This window comes from Typopeltis vanoorti, chromosome 18, assembly GCF_054136105.1.
Source record: "Typopeltis vanoorti isolate ZY-2024b chromosome 18, IOZ_Tvanoo_1.0, whole genome shotgun sequence".
Classification (NCBI taxonomy): Eukaryota; Metazoa; Arthropoda; class Arachnida; order Uropygi; family Thelyphonidae; genus Typopeltis; species Typopeltis vanoorti.
Window position 1 is genome coordinate 104,264,123 of NC_143566.1, and position 22,698 is coordinate 104,286,820.

The 22,698-nt window shown below is 36.3% G+C and overlaps 1 protein-coding gene across 2 annotated transcripts in view; it reads right to left on the reverse strand.

Moving 5' to 3' along the window:
* Nucleotides 1-9,591: 9,591 nt before the first annotated feature.
* The window catches only part of LOC150097017 (uncharacterized), a 126,360-nt gene continuing 113,253 nt past the window's right edge, over nt 9,592-22,698 (reverse strand). For both annotated transcript variants that reach the window (XM_090408390.1, XM_090408389.1), the window contains exon 2: nt 9,592-12,369. In XM_090408390.1, coding sequence (XP_090264516.1) covers nt 10,561-12,342 — 1,782 coding nt within the window. In that variant the 5' untranslated portion in view covers nt 12,343-12,369 and the 3' untranslated portion in view covers nt 9,592-10,560. The remainder of the gene's footprint in view (nt 12,370-22,698) is intronic.

Genomic DNA, 22,698 nt, shown 5'->3' on the forward strand with positions numbered 1-22,698 from the left:
GGAATTACAATCGAAATAAGCAAGGCTATGAAATCAGAATATTATGTTTATTTATCAAATATGTTCTTATATCCAGTTTATCTGTTTCCTACCACTACCTTATGAAACAGACTAACCACCTTCAGTTGAAAAGTCTACATAATGATTCCTAGGCTGTCGAATCTAGATTCTATTTGAGGTAACAATTACTTTTATAACTACTACAGCCATTAATTTTTGAACTTTACTGGCGATTTTGTAGACCTCGTGTGCACCATCCTCCCCACACTACACACAAATTGCTTCCAGCAGTTTCACTACGGAGTACATGCTTACTTTTTTTGATAATACTTATAATATGTGATCACAAACGTTTCCGGTCTGATCGCTAGAGGGCACCATCGCAGTTAGTCCAAAGTTCGTTTGCTAGGTGTAGATTAAGCAAAATCTGCGTTCTTTTCTATTTTATCGTTGTAATTTGCGCTGTTGAGAATCAATATCCTTTTAATAAAGTGGAATTCCGAAGTATTATTTGATTAGCAATAGCAGATCTCAAATAACAGAGCAATTTATGTTTCAAATTAGGAAAAAAGTGCACCAAGAGATCCCCGACATTTCTGTTACTTTTTGGAGAAAAGATAATGAGCAGGATTTTTTTTTTTTTTTTTTTTCAAAAGTGGAGCGATATCTGTTGACCGTACTGATTGTCGGGAATTTCCATTAAAGAACAGAACCATTGAAAGTCTGACTGTATTATGTTAACCAATCAATTGAAAAAATCATTTGGTTCGTTCAAAATATTTCGCTCGCATTGTCTTTACCATGACAATGCTTCCGCTCACTCTATTTTTCTGGAGACAAAAGGGGTACAACTATTGTTTTCCATATTATCTATGAGACATCCTACAACTTTTTTTTTCTCTTTTTCAAAACTAAGTTGACACAAAAAATGAGAAAAATGTTATCATCCTAGTTTAAAAAAGAAACGCAGGCTATTCTGTTGTCTGGTTCAAAAATACATAAGTTTAGGAATGTTTCAATACTCTTGAGTATTTCAATACTCCTCAGCAGCAAAATGGAAGCACATCGAAGGAGACATCTTGGAAGAACAGGCAAATGTTATAATTTCATAGAAATATAATCATAATCGAGATACTTTTTGATGACATTTCGTAAACCTTTTTCTTAACTTTTATAAAAATATTCTTGGAACATATTGTGTTTATGGAATGTTTAAGAATACTTTTTCAAAAAATATTTTGTTCGCAAGCAATCAGTGGTATTCTGGTAATTACTTGGGTCGCGAATATTCGTTTTATCTACGTTCCTTTTGTATAGAAGTATCTGTTAACAACTACATGTGTTGTCAGCTTGGTTGGCAACACACGTTATTGGAGACTTGAAGTCACTCGAGAATGTTCCACGTTTGGTGTCTAGAGCAGGGTTTCCGAACTATGTAAAAATAAATAAAATACTTAAAATTGATTTTTTAAATAAAATTTACTCAACTGGTATCCCCCAATAGAATGGAAAAAAGCAATTGTGATTCCTATCTTTAAGAAAGGTAATAGAGATGACCATAAAAATATAGAGGTATCAGTATACTAAATTCATGTTACAAAATATACAGCAGAATCTTAAATAACAAACTAATGAAATATTCCGAAAACTTTATTCTAGAGGTACAAATGAATTTAGAAAAGGACGATCATGTATAGACCCAGCCTTCTGCCTAAAATTAATAATAGAAAAAAGAATAGAATATAATTTAGAAACACATATTGCATTTATTGACTTTGAAAAAGCATTTGACAAAGTTAAAAGAAACATATTATTTAACATATTAAAAGAAAGACAAATACCAAATAATATCCTAAAAGCTGTCACAAGTATATATGAAAATAATCAAATACAAATAAGATTAAATCACGAGCTATCATATACAAGAGAGATAAACCAAGGGGTCCGACAGGGATGTCCCCTCTCAGCAACTCTTTTTAATATCTACTTAAATGAAATAATAATAAAATGGAGTAAAAATTTACATCAATGAATTAAACTTTCACCTACAGTTAACTTAAACACTCTCCTCTTTGCAGACCACCAAATAATAATTACAAATTCTGAAGATAACTTACAGAAAGCTATTTTAAATCTAAATGAGATATCCAAAGATTATGGTATGATAATATCAACGGAAAAATCAAAAACTATGGCCTTTAAAGGACAAGATCCAGCAAGAATTGAAATAGTATTAGATAACAAGATCTTAGAACAGGTGAATTCATTTAACTACCTAGGATGTATGATCACTTATGAAAATGAAAAAGATATAAACGTAAAAATTGCAAAATATTTAAAAATAACAGGTGTAATAACTCTGTATTTAAACCAAACCTAGTTCAAAAACAAACCAGGCTAAAAGTATACAATACATTAGCCCTACCGGTCTTAATGTATGGAAGCGAAATCTGGACAATAAAACAAAAAGACAAAGATTAACAACAACAGCAGAAATGAATTTTATGAGAAAAACTGCAAAGTATACCCTATTTGATCACAAAAGAAACGAAGATATTATGAAAGAATTAAACCAAGAACCAGTAATTGAAAAAATTAAAAAATATAAACATAGATTGATGGAACACGTTCAAAGAATGAAAACAGAAAGATTACCAAAACAAGCCTTAAAGTACAAACCATTAGGAAAAAGAAAACCAGGACGTCCTCTTAAACGATTCAACGATGACTTCTAAGGCCGGAACAGGCCATACTAGGCCTAAATCCTTGATACGTATGATGATGATGATGATGATGACTTAAAATTGATGAAAATAATCCTTAGCCCATCCACGGTACAAAATTTAATAGGATTGGAACCATGCCTTCTCGAAGTTGACAACACTGTCCACGAAAAACCGAAAAAACTTATTAGTATGTACCAAATGAATTGGTGTAGTCACAAGAATGATGGGATATTGTTCTTCAGTTCGAGTTTTCAAGGAACGTGGGTTACGTTATACACCCTCTGTCCAAAAAGAAACCGAACTTTTCGAAAATAGAAGAAACTAGTGGCGCCACCTGTTGTACATTTTTCTTGTCGAAAGCGGCAACCTTCATTAGTTTTGTGTCAACTGTTTATGACATTTGTTTCATTAGAAGTCGAGTTATAGTGCCAAGAGTGACAGTGTGGTTTGACAAACGGTCGGTAGTCACGATATTCATGACGCACGCGACGAATTCTCGTTATCAGTCGCTTCAAAACTTCGAGATAAAACTCACCGTTGGCCGTCTAGTGGTCTCCTCTAGTTCCTAGTTCCTAGCGGAACTACGAACTAGTGGAGACCACCAGAAGATGCCCCTCTTCTGGTGGTCTCCACTCAGCACTCTGGCGCTTTGTTTCCAGCTCATACCCAAAACACGTTTCGTCACCAGTAATGATCGTTTCAAAGAAGTTTGAGTCCTTACGAGTTTTAATGAGGTCCTTGCAGTGTTCAATTCGATACATTTTTTGGTCGTCGGCCAACTTGTGGGGAACAAATCGCGAATTCGATTTACGAAGGCCCAAACTCTCGGTCAAAATGTTGTGCACAGTTGATTTTGGAATCCTCAATTCATCTTCAATCAATCTCACGGACGATTTCGGGTTTTCTTTGATCAAATCACGCATTTTTTGGATGTTAACTTCGCTCAGTCCAGTGTTTAGAAGGCCCGGCTTTTCGTCGTCCTCAAGCGTCTCACAGCCACTTTGAAATCGCTTAAACCACTCGTAAACTTGAGTACGGGATAAGCATTCATCACCGTACGCTTTTTGAAGCATTTGATGCGTTTCGGTGAAACATTTACCAAGTTTAACACAAACGTCAATGGCAGCTCTCTGTTTGAGACTCATTTTCCTACCTTTCGTGAAAACACACTGTCACTGTTGGCACTATAACTCGGCTTCTAATGAAACAAATGTCACTAACAGCAGATACAATACTAATGAAGGTTGTCGCTTTCGACAACGAAAAGGTACAAAAGGTGGCGCCACTAGTTTCTCCTGTTTTCGAAAAGTTCGGTTTCTTTTTGGACAGAGGGTGTATGTGTATACAGAAGTACAAGTTGGTTTTCTCCTTTGTTTTCAGATGAATGGAACATACACATTTCAATAGACATAATACGTTAACTTTAGTTGTTTCTCCCATAATTCCCATCAAACCAAGCCGAATAAACATAAACATAAACATTTTTGTTGATGCACTAGCAGTTATGACGTCTACAAGTTATAAAAACGGGTTAACTGCAATAATAACAGAATATTTATGACTCATAAATGCATATTGTGATTGGGCATTTCATTGGATCAGGTGGTTCGCAGAACTAAAAAAAATAATAATTTCTACTGTGTCATCTCTCAAAACGGTGTTGGTTCAAAAGCTATTTACAATTTTCTTCTTCTTTTTTTTAAATATCATCCATCTCTGATAAAAATATTCATCCAAGCCTGCTGAATAAGCAAACACCAGCGCCCACACCTAAAAAAAAAAGATGAAGAGTAAAGAGTGGTCTTGAAGGATGTTCATGTGTGCTGTTGTTAGTTTAATAATTACACTGGCAGGAAATTTCTGCTAGAGCGGTAATCTCACACAGAAATCAGATCACTTTGCGCATAACTTTTCCATAAAATGTTCTCGTAGCGCCATCTCGTGATTGTAGGCAGAAACAAATGATGTACACGCTCCATTCATCTACCTAACCGTTTTGCTATATGAATTCATGTGTGTGCCATTTTTTGAAACACTGCTGTGCATGTTCATAAAGGAGGTTCAAATCAAAATAATAAATTCATTATGAGCATCGGGGCGTGTGTTTCTACTTGAAATTAGTGATAAAAATTAGTAATAATTTTAATTAATAAAACCAAACTTAACATAACGTTAACAAAAAGTAATAAAAGTTAGCTAGGGCTAAAACAGCCTCGACTATGCAGCATAGTAATAATAAGTTAGCAATAGTAATATGAATCATATAAGCATTTTCGCTCTGTAACTATTGCGAAATTGAGACAATTTAAGTAAAAAGAAAGACAACAAATCGAATTAAAATGAATGTAAAATTGAGCTTGCAAAAAGATAAAATAGAGAAGTATTTTTCTCAATATTTTTGGAGAATAGTGTATATAAACCTAATGTATATAAATCTACCATACGGTAAGCCTGAGTACGAAACATAATACGTAGTGTACTAATAACGAAATATAACATTCGACCAAATACTGGAGATTATCTAAAGTATTTTCATTTTATTGGTTAAATTAAAACACTTTCGAAGAATGTCGATTTCATAGAATTCGAATTCTAGCCAATGAAATTTGCAGTACTTGCTTAAGTGCGCGAAAACATTTTGTTGAAATTGGCAACAAATGAAGCTTGCGTCACGTGAAAATGGCGCGTTTGGAATAGTAGAAATTACAGGAAATGAACAATATGTTCATTTCGCTGGAAGAGTTTTGCGTTGCGTGCAAGTTTCACAGTCACAAACTGAAGGAATGTGCGCGCTTGCCAGAACTGTGAACACTTGGAAAGCGTGTTTCATTGAGAACTGTTAGTCGCGTTCTCAATTCTTCACTCTGTTACGGGTCTTTGTTTGGCTACGAGGCGCCACTGCTGATGAATCGTCTGTCAGGGATTGTCTACTTGCAGCAAATCGCTGTACGTTAATTAAATGCTACTCTTTCTCGGTCTGCAATTAACAGATGGTTGAACCGATACCGCTAATGTGGGGAAGAACGTGATGAGGGTTCACGTGATTATCCAACGATGCTTAAATGATCGGACAAAAGCGAGGGAAAACCCCTTTTCTAAGTACAACATACCAATATCGCGACTCGACTTTTATTTCAGTGTTGAAGAACTTTGGTAGGCCTTTGACGAAAGTTTCTCTCTCTCTCTCTCTCTCTCTCTCTCTCTCTGCTGTTACGATCTTCAAATGATAGCAGATCTTATAGACCCTCTGTCCAAAAAGAAACCGAACTTTTTGAAAATAGAAGAAACTAGTGGCGCTACCTGTTGTATCTTTTTGTTGTCGAAAGCGACAACCTTCATTTGTGTTGTGTCAACTGTTTATGACATTTGTTTCATTAGAAGCCGAGTTATAGAAGCTCATGCATTGTCTTTACTTTTGACTTCTTCAAGCGACTTTTTTTCGGATGCCCCTCTTCTGGTGGTCTCCACTCAGCACTGTTTCGGGCTCATACTCAAAACACCACATTTCGTCACCAGTAAATCGTTCCAAGGAAGTTTGAGTCCTTACGAGCGATTTTAATGAGGTCCTTGCAGTGTTCAATTCGATACATTTTTTGGTCGTCGGTCAACTTGTGGGGAACAAATCGCGAATTCAATTTACGAAGTCCGAAATTCTCGGTTGTGTGCGCAGTTGATTTTAGAATCCCCAATTCATCTTCAATCAATCTGAAGGATTGATTTCGGGTTTTCTTTGATGAAATCACGCACTTTTTGGATGTTAACTTCGCTCAGTCCAGTTTTTTGGACAATCTGGCTTTTCGTCTTCCTCAAGAGTCTCACGACCACTTTGAAATCGCTTAAACCACTCGTAAACTTGAGTACGGGTTAAGCATTCATCGCCGAATGCTCTTTGAAGCCTTTGATGCGTTTCGGTAAAGCTTTTACCAAGTTTAACACAAAAGTCAATCGCAGCTCTCTGTTTGAAACTTATTTTCCGACCGTTCATCAAAACACACCGTCACTCTTGGCACAATAACTCGGCTTCTAATGAAACAAATGTCATAAACAGTTGACACAACACTAATGAAGGTTGCCGCGTTCGACTACAAAAAGATACAACAGGTGGCGCCACTAGTTTCTTCTATTTTCGAAAAGTTCGGTTTCTTTTTGGACAGAGGGTGGAGAATTCAAATTGACAATTATTATTATTATTATTATTATTATTATTATTATTATTATTATTATTATTATAAAGAGGAAGGATGTATCCTTCCTCTTAGATTAACGTCTTCCTATACACTCTTGTTGAGAAGAGCTGGTTGGAATTCTGTCTTGGACGAGAGGAATTTTATAAGGACGTTTCAAGTGAAGGTGAGTTAGCTGGTTTCATATGGAGTTGTCCAGTAATTTTCTTCCTTGAAAACAGGTAAACAGAGATCGGACACGATGAACTGCTATAATATAACGGCCCCAGAGCCATATAGAATACGAAAACTTCCCTGTCATCTGTACCAAGGCCATCATCCTCATCTTTATCTTAAACATGCAAGGGCTAACGACATTCGTCATTCACCAAGTTGAAGCAACACCTCATAAGGAACTTATGCTGGAAATTACAAAAGCAGGCTCTCTCTTGAGTATTACAAGGAAAAGACTGTCGTGAAATTCAACGTAGTGTGGAACTCAACTGGGAGGGCCGTCTTAACCCACTTAGCAGGCAATACCAAGGAGAGGCAAGTTTGGCGATCAGCAAAAACCGACAAAATTGTATCATAAAAACACCATTTTCTTTGATTTTTAATTTCATACATTTTCTTGAATTAACCAAGCTTCATGTAGCCGAAAGTGACCTGGTTCTTTTGTTTCAAGAAACACTGTTTTTTTTTTTTTTTTCATTCCCTTATCGTTATTCCTCTGTTCTACTTTTTAACAGACGTTTTTCTTTGTAATATGTAAACAGTGTTTTGTTTCCATTGATTCATTCAAATGCATAATTTACCAAATTTTCTTTCAAAACAAGAAAAAGACCCAATTAATAACACAAGACATTGAGCTTCGTAGTTTTAGATGTTTTGAGTTATGGTCGAAGCAAATAAAGCTACAAAAGGCAGTACACTTATGTCTATTAATTGCGCGTGTTCTTCTGTCCAGCTTGCCTGTTTCGTGGTATGAAAGACCTGAGTTTACGGAAGGAAAAACTCTTTTGTCTGCTTATGTGGCCAGCTAATTCACCTTCAGATTTTAAAAAAATTAAAACATCTTTTTCCTTCCTTATCTATAACTGCGTAATTTAGTTCTTGGATTTGTCGTTGCGAGATAATCACCACTCCTAACATTCAAAACTTTTGTTACGAATACAAAATGATTGGAAGTGTGATAACTTCGTTGTATTTTACATGTAACGAAGTTATCTTTACCTAAACATTTTGGTTTAATTTCAAAATTAAACTCTGAAAACTCACACAAACCACCGATACTGAATACATTATTGAAATAAGATTAATTTATGATTAAACATTTTTAATTGAATACACAATTCAAATTCTTCGTAAACTGAATTGTACAATTACAATTTCATCGTGCTTATGATTATTGATATTTTCCAATTATAAATAAAAAAGAGCTTCGTATTGAAATAGTTAATAACACAAAATATCACGTTTTTTTTGTAACAATGTCTATATTTGGAAGGACTTGGTCCAGTTAATTATTAATTATTTATTTAATTAAAGTTAATTTAATTATTTTTTATTTAATTTTTATAACGCATTTTATTCCCGTATAGGGATTAAGAGAGGCCGTTTTAGCCCTCTCTAACTTTTGGAGACTGAGTGGGCAGTTCAATCTGCAATCAGAGATACCCAAGGCTATCACTAATTTAAGTGATAGCCTTGGGCAGCCCGCAATGAAGAGACGGTTAACAAGTGCCACCATCTCGTGGTCCCTAACTCTTATACACTTTTTTTAAATGTCGGAAATGGTGTGAGTTCTACGGTCGATTTTCTTGAGTTTACGGTCCAAAAAACTCGAGTTTCCGGGAGAAAAACCCGCTGAACGTTCCAGAGACTGACTAAGTGGGGAACCAGTTGGTTCCAGCAGGTAGACTTGAACTTAAGTCTATCTTTAGGCGGTTTAGCAGTGAGGAGTTTTTTAGGTTTAGAAGTGAGGAGTGCAAACACCACTTCCACTGAGCTACACAGACTCCTTAATAATAATAATAATAATAATAATAATAATAATAATTTAATTAACTTGTTTAATTTATATATTTTATTCTTTAATTTAATAATTTTATGAATGGTTTATAAAAACACATCTTGTTGTTTTTTTGTATACGTTTTTTAATCAGCACTTTCTTTCTAATTAAAAAAGAGACTACCTTCAGTTTATTACGTCACTGATATCAGCTAACATATATAATCAATAAAATTTCCATTTAGTTTTTCTGGAATCAATATTTTATTTTTCTATATAATGAGGTGATGTTGAATGGAAATCAACAACCAAAATCGATCTTATCATTCGCTGGGGATACATCAAGGGAAAATAACGTCTTCTCTAAGAAACATGATTGATTTAATAGCTCTGAGTGTTTGAACCCTGGGGAAATGTATAAGGGCCCTAATGTCAACACTAAGATGGATGACTTAAATTTACTAAGTGAATTCTCTCTCGCCTCCAGGATTCTTGTGAAACGTCGGTAATTGGATTCACATTTTCTCTATTAGGTCATTGCAACGAGTAAGGATCCCATCAGGGTAAATTTCTGAACTGAATGAATAAAGTCACAAACGACCGTGTATTTTAATCTGAACTGAATGAATAAAGTCACAAACGACCGTGTATTTTAATCTGAACTGAATGAATAAAGTCACAAACGACCGTGTATTTTAAACAGTATTTATTTATTTTTCACTTTAAAAATTTTTTCTTTCTTAAATCTGTGACGGCTCCAGAACTTTCAGACCAACATTCAAACCAAAAATAGCATTTTATCGAACTGTTCCTTCCACTTATGAAACATATACAAATGAGCCACATCAGACCACAACATATTGTACACAAATTTCCAGTTTCTGTTTTCTACAAATAAATAATCAAATAATAAAAACAAACTAGTATCGTAATTGATTATTTCATGCAAAAAGTGATTGTACTATGTGCTATTGTTCTATCCTAAATCTTAGATCTAGTAGGTTGGAATATAAATATACAAATCATTTACACATTTGAACCAACAAAAGCGCATAGCCAGGTGAATTCATAGATTCAAGCAGTCCTGGATCCGCCACTCTTTATGAAACTGCTATAAATTTCAGTAGAATTGTATCAAACCATACAAATATCTTTCGGTGTGTACAAGAAGCTGCAGTGGTAAATAAAAAAAAATGTTTGGTAAATAAGCGATGCCTTACAAGTCACGATACACAAATTAATATTGATATGGTTACACACATTTCAAATAAGAAATAGTTTCATATGAGGGCCACGAATAGGGTCCTTTTAAAATTCGCTATTTTTTTTGTGATTTTTCGCATTCTTCAATGCGATTGGATGGAACTAGTCACATGGTCAATGACGCATTTTCAAGGACCACATGTTTTGTTGATGTCAGAAGAAATATTGTACTTTTCACTCGTGGTAGCCATGACAACTGTTCTGCCACACCACTGTGATTCGTTGCAGTTTTATCATTATTTTTTTTATCAACCTCTTTGAATGGAAAAAAAGTTTGGAAGCCATTTTATCAAAAACGCTGTCGAAGAGGTAGCTATTAGGCCGCACAAAAATAGTTCTCAGCACATACCAACAAATGCGACACGATATTTCCACGTCCAATATAAGAAAGGATAATTCAGCCAATGCTAGTTCTTTCTGAGTATTTATCTTCTACAATTTCGTCTATCCGATCAAGGGTAACGAAGAATGCAGTCCGTTTCTCGTCTCTGTAACCACCATTGAGGTCCTGGACGGAGGTAGAGTCGTAAGGTCCATCCGACGAACGCTCCTCTTCGTGTGTATAATAAACTGCTCCTTGTTGTCTGTACATGACGATAGTTATAATAATAACCAACACCAGAAGCAGGATAATTGCTACAGCAACAATAACTCCAACATTTGAATTAGCAATTAATATCCTGGACTGTGGTGAATAGCTGGAACACGGCTCGAGGTCAATGGGTCTCAGATTCTGAAGGACGTTTTCTTCTAGATGAGAAGGAGTGGCACACATAAGACATTTATTGATTTCCGAATCTACCTGGCACTTGTTTTCGAAAAGTTTTGAAGTTGAAAGCCAATTTAGGAGCATTGCAACCTTGCAGGTGTAGCAAGACCATGGATTGGAATGTAAATGTACACTGTAAATCGATGTCATGTTTTGTAGTTGTTCCAAGATCGCTGGTTCGAAACTATCAAATTCATTGTGCGAAAGATCGAGTTCTACAAGGTTTCTTAAAGGCGCAAAAAGTTTACTGGATATGTTGTACAAACGATTATAAGACAGATCTAATGTCTTCAAGTCTGCGCTATTTGAAAACGTGTCTTCTGAAAGATCACTAAAGTTCAGACCCGAAAGCGATAATTTTGTCAGTTTAGGAAGGCTTGCAACAACTTCAGTTACCATATCTGAAGAGATGGGATTACGACTGATATCTAAACTTTCCAAAGAGTGGGCAATGGGTGTCAGGACATCAGCAGTCAATACTTCCATATGATTGTCAGAAAGATCTAATTGTTGGACAGTTAGATTGCAGAAGGCGCATATGGAGAAAGTATAGATTTTATTCCCGGACAATCCTAGATGACGAAGATTGTGACCATCGAAGGTTTTCTCAACCAACACTGTCAGGTCATTACCATCCAAATGAAGATACTTGAGTTTTCTCAAATACCGAAACTCCTCTGGAGAAAATATTTTGAATTTATTATCACGAAGGTCCAACTCTTCCAAATTGGGAAGTTGTTGATAAATCAGTGAGTGAAACCTTGTCAGATTGCAAGACGCTAAGTGGAGTCTTTTCAAGGGTTTAACATCTTTTAGATTTTCTGGATCAATATCCTTTAATGGGTTTCCACTTAGATCCAGCCTTTCTAGTTTGGTCATTAGATAAAAGAAACGTGGAACCAAGTCCTGAAGTCGGTTCCTGGCCAGTGACAGGGAAGTCAGGCTGGACAGAAGACGAAATGGTGCTGATGGTGTTGCAGCAATGTTGTTGAAACTTAAGTCAAGAACTTCTAGATTGCTCAATCCATTGAAGTCCTTATCGCGCAGGAATGAAATATTATTGTGACTCAAATCCAGAAGACGCATTTTCTGACCAGGCCAAAAGGAGCTATCACCAATGGCTGGAAGATTTGAATATGTAATTCTGACTTCCTCCAGATAATGAAAGTCTAAAAATATTCTTCCAATCGTTAGTTCATTAAGGTTATTGGGGGGCGCTGTAATCACTAGTACCTGGACTTCAGTATCCATGTGTAGTGTGGGAATCTCTGCCATTCCACCCTTGTCACATGTGACTTGCTTTCGGGAGTCTTTGACATCACACCTGCAGTTAGCAGGACATTTGCACCAGCCCAAAGTCCAGCAATGGAGGTATAGAAGAACTGCAAAAGTCCACACAATACCCTCCATCTTAGATGTTCATCTAGTCAGGCCATCCTGTATTAAAAAATAGAAGACAAGAGTCAGATTCAAATCAAAGATAATCATATTCTTTTATGGTGATTCAAATTAATAAATTCAATTTCAGCAATATTATTTAAAAATTATAACAGATAAGAAAATATTTATAAAGTACGATCAGATGTTGATTTTTCATATAAATAGTGTGATCTGCTTGTTGGTTTAGACGGATGTAACGTATTGTTTTTTACGTTTTCATGCCAGCAGTAAGTTATGTCGCCAAGAATGAAATAAGTAGGCATGCATATCTCAGTAGTAAGATACTCATCATTGCTTTTAGACATTTTGGGTTTAAGACAACTCACTGGATTATTTCAACTGATGGGTATACTAGAAGAGTGAACGCATCAATAGAAATTGAAAAGGAATGAAACACTCTGGGGAGGGGGAAGAGCAGCATTCATAAGAAAGTCTTAAACAATTTTTTTTTTATTAACCTCTTTGAATGAAAAACGTTTGGAAGGCCTTAAAACCTTTGTCAGGAAGGAGGGCGCCTTAAATGTAGCATATGTAAAATATGAGCTTACATCATGACAATGAACCGGCGCATTTCGCTTTCGTTTTACAATAGTTAAAGAAAAAGACATTTAGCTGCCTACCCCAGCCTTTATGAACAGAGCAGAGTAGACACAAGAGATTTAAGTGTGTACAGAGTTTGAAAATTACGGATCTTGCTTATCAATGAAAGTATAAGCACACAATTTCATCTTTGACAGTAGTATTTTATTAAAAAAGGAATTAGTTGTTTGCACCACAGTCACCGAAGTGGCTATATTGCAATTTATTGTATTAATCTTTCTTGTTTTAGCATATGTATAGTAATATAAAAGTATAATAGTTAATAATAAGAGCCTGTGTAGCTCAGTGGATGTGGCGTTTGCCAACCACGGTGCTTGACCGCACGAAGGAAGACTTGGTTTCGAGTCTAGTCGGCGACTAGAGGAAATTTTTCTAAGCCTTTTTTCGACCAGTTCCCGAGTTAGTCGATCTCTGGCACGGGCAAGCAGGTTTTTCCTCCCGGAAACTCGGGTTTTTCCTCCTGTAAACTCAAGAAAATCGACCGTAGAACCCACATTATTTCAGACATTAAATATATTGTGTTAGGGTTAGGGACCACGAGATGGCGGCACATTTTTGAGCCGTCTCTCTTCACTGAGTACCGCTTAATTAGTGATAGCCTTGGGCCATCTATCTCTGATTGGTACCAGTGGAGATTGAACTGCCCACTCAGTCTCCAAAAAGTTAGATAGGGCTAAATGGCCTCGCCTACTCCCCATATACGGGAATAAAAAGGCGTTAGCTGATTTTTTTTTAGTTAATAATAAAAAATTATCATTGGTTTTGTTTCTACGAGTATTGTGTTCCAGGCATCTATCGTGATCTATGATTTACTGATCGTTCAGGCTTGGACTGCAACGTCTATTTATTTTCTAAGTTAAAATCGCGAATAACAGAAAGAATTGCGCATTGATACTATAAAATTAAACTCAATGCATTAGCTCAATGTTTTAAAAGGAGAAAGAAACACAGAAAAACATTAATCTAAAGAGGATTACGTTCAAATAATTTTTTCCAAGATTTGAAAAGAATTAAGTTGGATTAAGTTCCAAACAACAGAATTGTAAATTCTGTTTTAAATCAAAGCAAATGACTTTATAAGTCTACGGCTACAAGGGACGATCCTCCTAATTATATCAATCTTTCACTGTTTAATTCTTCGTTATTTGAGAATGGTCTGTAACTATCGTAACCCATTCAACTGCATTATATATTTGTGATTCTAGAAATCTTTTTTTCCCTATTTTAAGTATAGAGTAGAGTACAAAGTTAAACTACATGTAGCCAGAGAAACCAAGTGTCAAAGGACAGTTTGTGAATCCACTTCTGGCATACGCCAGAAGAAATTGTGAAGACTTGGAGAAGATGTTTGTTTCTTTTTCTTTTTTAATGCAACAGACGTCAATGAAAATTAGTACTTAACTGATGTTGACTTGACCCCGACTGAAATGTTTCTGCGCATGCGTATTTTATGTTTTCATGCTTTCCACAAGTCTCCTGAGAGGAAACTCATAGTAAAATTGGATGGATGCACACCTTTTGCTTCTTTCAATATCCATTTCAGAGTGCAACTAATATAAACATATTTGCAATTTAGGTAGCCTGAATTGCGACAGAATTCACTTGCTATCTTCTTTCTTGGTAGATAGCGTCAAGAAATGCTACTAAATCCATTTACATGTTTCTGCTTCGATACTCTTAGTAGTTTTGCTAAAAAAATCTCTCTCGGATATTTTTATCAATTTTTCTTGTGTAATGTTTTTCCTTTGTTTTTCTTGAGTCAAAATAATCTTCGGTCTGATCATTAATTCGTTGTAAAATATTCTGATAAGATTTAGTAGAATTAATATAAAAATGTGGGCACAAATACGCTTACGTTTCAGTTGAATCCGGGGGGGAGTGTAACAAGGGAATAAGTTCAGAACAAATAAGATTAGTAGAAACGCGAAATGCAAACAAACGATAAGTACAGTTGAGTTGCTCTAATGGTTCTTGTGTCAACACTGTATCTCACTGACCACTTACACAGGACGCCATCCTTCGATTTCTGGCAAGATAATCCTCCAACACGCAGACAGTTGGGTGGGCATTGGCAAAACATGTTTGAACCATATCAAAAGGGAGCTTTACAGACTGAGGTTGAAAATATTTGAATTTATATCTCCCTAATGATAAGCTGTACAACAGAATTCGTTATAATGTTAAAAATACTCACAATAATTACCCACGTAAATGCTGTATGACCTTTTGTTTTTGTTTTTAGAATTTTGCGTTCCATTTTATCATTTATTCCTTCTTTTCTTTCGCTCACTGCAATTTTTCTTTCTAGTTCTAGCCATGAATACTTGACAATTAAACTCCCTTAGAAACAATGGATAACATGGGCGCCATCTGGTGTGTAATCATTTGCTACGAAAGATTAATATCATCTAATTAGCAAGGACGGAAGTGTGGTATTAATTATCTACCCTGGTAGTCAAAATAATATCATGTTTCGGACGCAAGGGATAATTACAACCGTTCGTTTCGATTTTCTTCTTTATAAGAATTTCGTTTGATCAATTAATAAGAAGCATTTTTCGTTGAATATCCCTTTGTCAACGTTTATCGGTTGTTAATAGTAAAAATCTAAGCTAGTTATATTTCGTACTTTAGGGAAAATTTATGACAATTTTTAAGATCATTCGTGATATGTCCGCTAGAGGGCTACATCAAACTCTCGGAGGAAACTAAGAAGATATGAATTATTCGCTGTATTAAAAACTTAATTTAGCTGCTTCTTGTATACGTTAGAGGGCGTTTAAACACAAATAACTTTATTAAGACTATAAATTCTTCTTCTTTTAGGATTAATATGAACAATAAGAAATTATATTTATTAGCGTGTGTTTCTTAAAATACTTAGTATGTAATGGCACTAGTCTGATTGGATAGATTTTAATACAACGAATTATTCATATCTTGTTATTTTCCTCCGAAAATTTGATGTAGCCCTCTAGCGGACACACTCACGAAAGGCTGTACTATAGGACACTAGCACCGTCGTTACACTAACGATTTTATTTTTCATTATTAATTTTTGTATTTTTTTATTCATACGTGATTGGGAACGTCTGCTCTTTTGAACTTCTTCAAGTCAATTCATACCACAGTTTGCTGGGCAGTGAAATTATCTGACACCTAAAGATAATTGCAAACATCCATGTCGGGATTTGAACCTACAAGTTGTTGGTTGGAGAGCAGATAGGCTAACCACTCAGCCAACCAAACCGGCATAAAGCATTCGACTAACTGCTGTTATCTCATTGCTCATTTCTCACTGCTAGCGAATGCCACTTTTCAATGACTGCCTGGGATCATTTTCATACTTGATAAGAGATGGAGTCTGTCCCATTCCAAACTGTACTAATAAATGGACGTTTAGGATCGATCATTAGTGAAATATGGCTGGACAGGTTAGCATCGCACTTAAGGCAGTTGTTCACGGCGCTCCGTAGAAAACTTTGGAATATTTGACTTCGGTACTCTCCTAATTCGTTAGTTCAATAGAGTTATTTCAAAGGGTTTCTAAACACAGTTCAGAATAATGCTACAGTACGCAAATGTAAAGTCTATAGTTTGTGAGCTTAGCGTGTTAACAAACAGGCCAATTACCTTTGCAGAGATAAACCCAATTTTCAGAGAGAGAGAGAGAGAGAGAGATCATCTCTGTCTCAGATCACTTAACTCCAATTTATTCAAACTGGCACAAAACAGTTTTCTCTAGAGGAACCTCCCTTCCTTTTTAAAATACGTTAGTGCCTACTCGATTCATTGTGTTTATTATTATTATTATTATTATTATTATTATTATTCCTGATACCTCCAAGGAGTCCGAAGACTCATCGCGGGAGGATATCTTCAACTATCTCTACACCTTACCTCTACTACGAATCAACGCCATCTACCGCCCACCTCCAACACCACCACAACTAGTAATTTTTGTCTGTAAATTGCGTGTGTTCTGAAGGGCCGATTTGTATGTATGCGGGATGAAAAACCTGAGTTTCCGGGAGAAAAAACCCTGCTACCTCCGTATGAGATCGGCTAACTCACCATCGATTGAAATCGACCAGATAAAGATTCCTCCCGTCGCGACGAGAATCGAACTTAGGCCTATTCCAAAGGGCGCAATGTACCGTCGTTCTTCTAATTGCGCTACGGAGGCGCTTACAATTTGTCATTCTGGATTTAGTTGAATGGGTTTTGGAATCCATCGAACACATTTGTTGAGAAAATTGTCATCTTTACTTTCAATCGAACCATATGGATATGTACATAGGAGCAAAACATGTCGCGATTATACATTACAATAACTCCCTTGTGACTAGATGGAATCGGATAAAGTTTGAGATTTAACAAAGCCAGAAGATGTCCTTCAGATTCAATTAAATGGGATCATTTTTATTGCTAAAATTTGTTAATACAGATTCGTACTGACGGAAATAATTATTTCTTGAACTAATGGGATTTAATGCAATTTATTATTGAAGATCGCGACTGAAATTTGGCGAGTTCTTTAAAGTTTGATTTCAGTTTTTTTGTTTGTTTTTTTCATTTTAATGACAAAAATATAGTCAAAACAAAATTGGATACACCACAACTGACACTCGAGTTCGATTATGAAACTCATATTTTTATGACATTTTCCATTTTGCCACTTCCTGACTTGTTTAATTTTTATCATTCTGTCGTTTTTTTCCTCTTTGATAGCGTCCCTGCATAAGTTATGAATTCGAATTCCAGTTCGGAACATCGATGTTTCATCTCCCTCTAAGGGACTATCACACCGCGTATTAGAAACTTGAAATGGCTTGGAAAAAAAATCGCTATTTTAGTCTCTATGGCATTTTTCCGAATTATATAACCCAGGGGGTGGCAACCTTTTCAGACTCGCGGACCACATTCAATTTTAATTTTTAATAATCGGGCCGCAAGCGTTTAATTAAAAGAGAATAGTGGAAAAAAATACTTAATTTATTAATTTTTATTAGAAATATTAGAAATATTTAAAGTACGAATAAAGTACACTTTAAATCCTTGTATTCGCTTCATTCTCGTAATGACATCCGATATTATATTCTTTCACAACAGCAACACTTTTATGACAAATAAGACAAAGGGGCTTACCCCCATTTTCAGTAAAGAAGTACTTGCTGTTCCATTCACCATTAAACTTTCATCTGTAATTTTACGTTTTCTTCAACCCATTTGGAAATTTTTTTAAACAAATATATATATCCACTGAAAATAATAGTGAATGTTATTGAATTATATTAAAAGACGGACCAAGGAACGCGACTGCAAAAGTGCGCCAAAATCTCGGTTGTTGTCGGATGAAGTCACATTTGTTATCCCCACTCACACGGTTGACTCGCGCCAAGTTGCACGGCGATATCACGAAGTATAGGTATAATTCATCCATCCATCCATCCATCCATCCATCTTCAAGGCCCACCTTTCCTAATTGGTGTGTAGAGGCTTAAGTGCTGTGAAGACATCATGTTGGAGGCTTAATGGATTTTTTACAACACCCAGAAAGGATTAAAAAAGAATTTAATACTTCCTATATTTCGTCCTAGTCACTAGGACATCGAACGGGGATTACAGAAATAACTAATGTAACATGTACACAAATATCAAACAATACTCAGCCCAACCACGTGGGTGACACTGAAGTCCTATCTAGGTGGAGCGTCCTCTAAGGGCGGTTGTAGGTGGCCTGGAATGTAAGGTGGGACCTCTGGTGATGAGTGTTTCCCAAATCTTCGGAAGCTTAATGCAACCGTATTTATTAAGGTTTGGTTGAATTTTGAGAGCTGCTGCTGCTTCTAAGAATAGTCTCTCTTTCTCGAATTTGCTGTGATGGAGCATGGTGGTTTTCTTCCATGATACCCTGTGGGTGGTGTCCAAGACATGGTCCGCCAAGCCTGAATGACCATAGTTGTGTTTACAGATGTAAGACTTGTGTTCCTCTAGGCGGATGGATGCTAATCTGCCTGTCTGTCCAAAATACGCCAGCTTACAGGAACAGGGTACTTTGTAAACTCCAAGCAGAGAGAGAGGAGGGAGCTGATCTTTCGTAGAACGGATAAGGGTAGCAAGTTTGCGGTGGGGCTTATATGCTGTGTGTAGATTATACTTTTTTAGAATCTTGGCTATTTTTTCGGATGTGTCATGGATGTAGGGTATGGTGATGGAATTTTTAAAATCTTGTTGACGAGATCTTGTTGACGAGAAGGACGGAGAATGGGGGAGGAACTGATTATTGTTTTGATACTGTGATCGCTGTGGCCATTGGAGAGGAAGGTGTTGTGTATGTAGTTAAGCTCAATAGTGAGGGCGGTTCCACTGGAACAAAGATTGTGAGCTCTATTGGTAAGAGTTTTAATAATGCCATATTGTTGAGAGGGGTGGTGGTGGGGGAGTTTGTGAATGTATCTGCCTGTGTGTGTGGGTTTTCTGTATACAGTGAAGGCAAGTGTATCATTAGGCAGGCGTGTGACTAAGGTGTCTAGGAAGGGTAAACAATTGTTCTTTTCCTTTTCCATAGTAAACTGGATTCTTGGATGTAGGCTATTCAGATGACTGAGGAAGGAGTCTAACGTGTCTGGGCCATGAGGCCAAATAGAGAACACATCATCTACATATCTTAGCCAGATAGAAGGTTTCAGTGGGGCTGAGTCTATGGCTCGTTTTTCGAAATCTTCCATATAGAAATTAGCAAGAGGGGAGAGAGGGGGGAACCCATGGCGGTTCCCTCTATCTGCTTGTAGATTTTCATTCAGGCTTGGCGGACCATGTCTTGGACACCACCCACAGGGTATCATGGAAGAAAACCACCATGCTCCATCACAGCAAATTCAAGAAAGAGAGACTATTCTTAGAAGCAGCAGCAGCTCTCAAAATTCAACCAAACCTTAATAAATACGGTTGCATTAAGCTTCCGAAGATTTGGGAAACACTCATCACCAGAGGTCCCACCTTACATTCCAGGCCACCTACAACCGCCCTTAGAGGGCGCTCCACCTAGATAGGACTTCAGTGTCACCCACGTGGTTAGGCTGAGTATTGTTTGATATTTGTGTACATGTTACATTAGTTATTTCTGTAATCCCCGTCGATGTCCTAGTGACCAGGACGAAATATAGGAAGTATTAAATTCTTTTTTAATCCTTTCTGAGTGTTGTAAAAAAATCCATTAAGCCTCCAACATGATTTCCTAATTGGGTTGTGGGGACTACAGCTGCAAGAGGGACTTCCAATGGTCACGATCCTCCGCCACCAAGCTCAGATGTTCTGGTGGGACTCCCAGACGTGTCCACCAAAAGTTTTGGATATATTCTATCCAGTGAATCCTTGACCTTCCACCCTCTGGCTTGGCGAAGAGGGCCTGCTGGGTGAGCCTCTCTTGTGGGATTCTGACCAGGTGCCAGTACCATCCTAACTGTGATCTTTCAACACGGAGAAGCAACGGTTGAGTATTGAGGGTTCCCTGAATTGCAGAGCTTCTGACTCTGTCGAGTCTTGTCAGTCCTGCAACCTCTCGAAGGAACCTCATTGCCGCTTGGTATAAATTATTTTTAATTTATGATTCATATTATAACCCATTACTTATTCAAAATATAAGTTTCTAACTTTTCGTGCTTGGAATTTAAAAAAAAAAAACAAGAAAGGTGCGCGACTACACACAGAATTGCTTTTAGATGCTCATTGTAAGACATTTAATCTTTCAAAAATGTCTGTGAGCATAAAATTGAAAGGTGCAACAATTTTTGACATACATAAATTCAAGTGATATCGGGATTTTGCTTTCATTTTATAGATATGATTACATATTGTTATTATTATAAAACTCTCTGTTAGATTTAATTAGTAGCCAGATATTGGTATATTGAGTGTGATAGATGCGTTTGTTATTAAATATGGGAGGTACTTATTTGCATCATGATTGTATCTCCTATAGAAGCTGTTTGTTACGTGATTATGACTCGGCAAGACAGCAAATCTGTTCATTGATGACATCAGTGAGGAAAATCACTAATCATTGCACTAAGCCGTACTATGTAAAAGTATCCTTGTACCAGTATGCGACGCGTAGGATAATTTCATAAGTGGTATCATGGATATCCTGTGTGCGGTAACGAAATAGTGCCTTAACTTATTAAAAATATCTCTATTAATTTGTGTGTGTGTGTGTGTGTGTGTGTGTGTGTGTGTGTGTGTGTGTGTGTGTGTGTGTGTGTGTGTGTGTGTGTGTGTGTGTGTGTGTGTGTGTGTGTCAGGCCAGCTAACTGATCTTCAACTGGAAAAGTAAGAACCGGAAATTTGATTGAGCAACAAAATGCAACAGCATGTTGGGTAAGTGCGCCCTCTGTTATTAAGAAATAATCAGCTCAATTCCACTCCTCCATCATACTCGCTAATTATGTATTATTTGCTGTCATTTTATGTCGCTATGGTAAGTTTTCTTGTTTTATTTGATTTTTATGTTTAATGTTTTATTTTAAATTTTAAAGATATTCATTCATTTAAAAAAAATGAAATTAGCTCGCGAGGTTGTAAAAAATAAAATAAAATCGTTATATAATAAGAGTTAACAAGTTTAATTCCATTGAAGATGTTCTGTTCGGAATAATTTCGAAGTGCAATTCGCTTGAGTTGATAAAACGAAGAATGGTAAAACGGTTCACTGAAGTACTGGGAATTAATAAAAGCTGACATCCAGACAATCACAACTTTAAGTTAGACACGCAAATCAAGTTGGAACAAACCACACATTCATCCTCATCTGTCACTTCGTAACTCAGACTGTCTGGCAACGAGGCTAGCAGATTTACGCTATCGAATCACGTGACGTTTTCCACTAACGTTTTGCATTGTAGTTGGTTGGGACTGCTAATGTCAATTAGGCCTTTTCTGAAAGATTTAATAAGAGAGATAGAAGGAAGAGTATTAGATGGTTCGATTAGGGATGAGAGAAGGGGAAAGAAATCTTGACTGAAACCTTCTTAAGAAAGGAAAAAAAAATCACGTTTAGGATGTCGGAAATCCATGATTATTCGACAAATAAAGTTAATGCTTGGCTGGTAAGGGCTTTTAGCCTGTGAGCTATTATTATAAAAGTTAGGACTGCTTATCTCTTCGTTCGTTCCTTGAAAAGGAAAAAAAAAAAAAACCAATTAAAGCAGATGCGCTCCAATTATACGCAACTGTTAGCCTGTATGCAAGTCAATCACTATTATAGCTGAGTTCTTTATCTTTTCCATTTGGTGTTTGATATTCTTGACAAGATCGTTGAAGCACTCTTTATGGGAAGCCTGCTCTGTACTGCATCAAAAGGAAGGAAAATAAAAGTTCACGCGATTGGGAGAAAGCATTTACTAATAGGCCTATCATGTGTTTAAAGTAATAGAAGATGGGAGAGAGAGAGAGAGAGAGAGAGAGAGAGAGAGAGAGAGAGAGAGAGAGAGAGAGAAACGACATTGCTTGATTAAATTTCACTTCTCTCATAGGAATTCCATTCTGTCATATTAGCATAAATATTTAGCAGTTGCTAAATATTTATGCTAATATTCCAGTGAGTCAAATATTTAAAACCAATTCGAATAATGCAGTTTTCACTATTTTTATTCAGCTAAAGATTTGACAAAACATTGATGCAGATGAATAAATACCATTTTATGCGCATGCGTTATGACATCATTC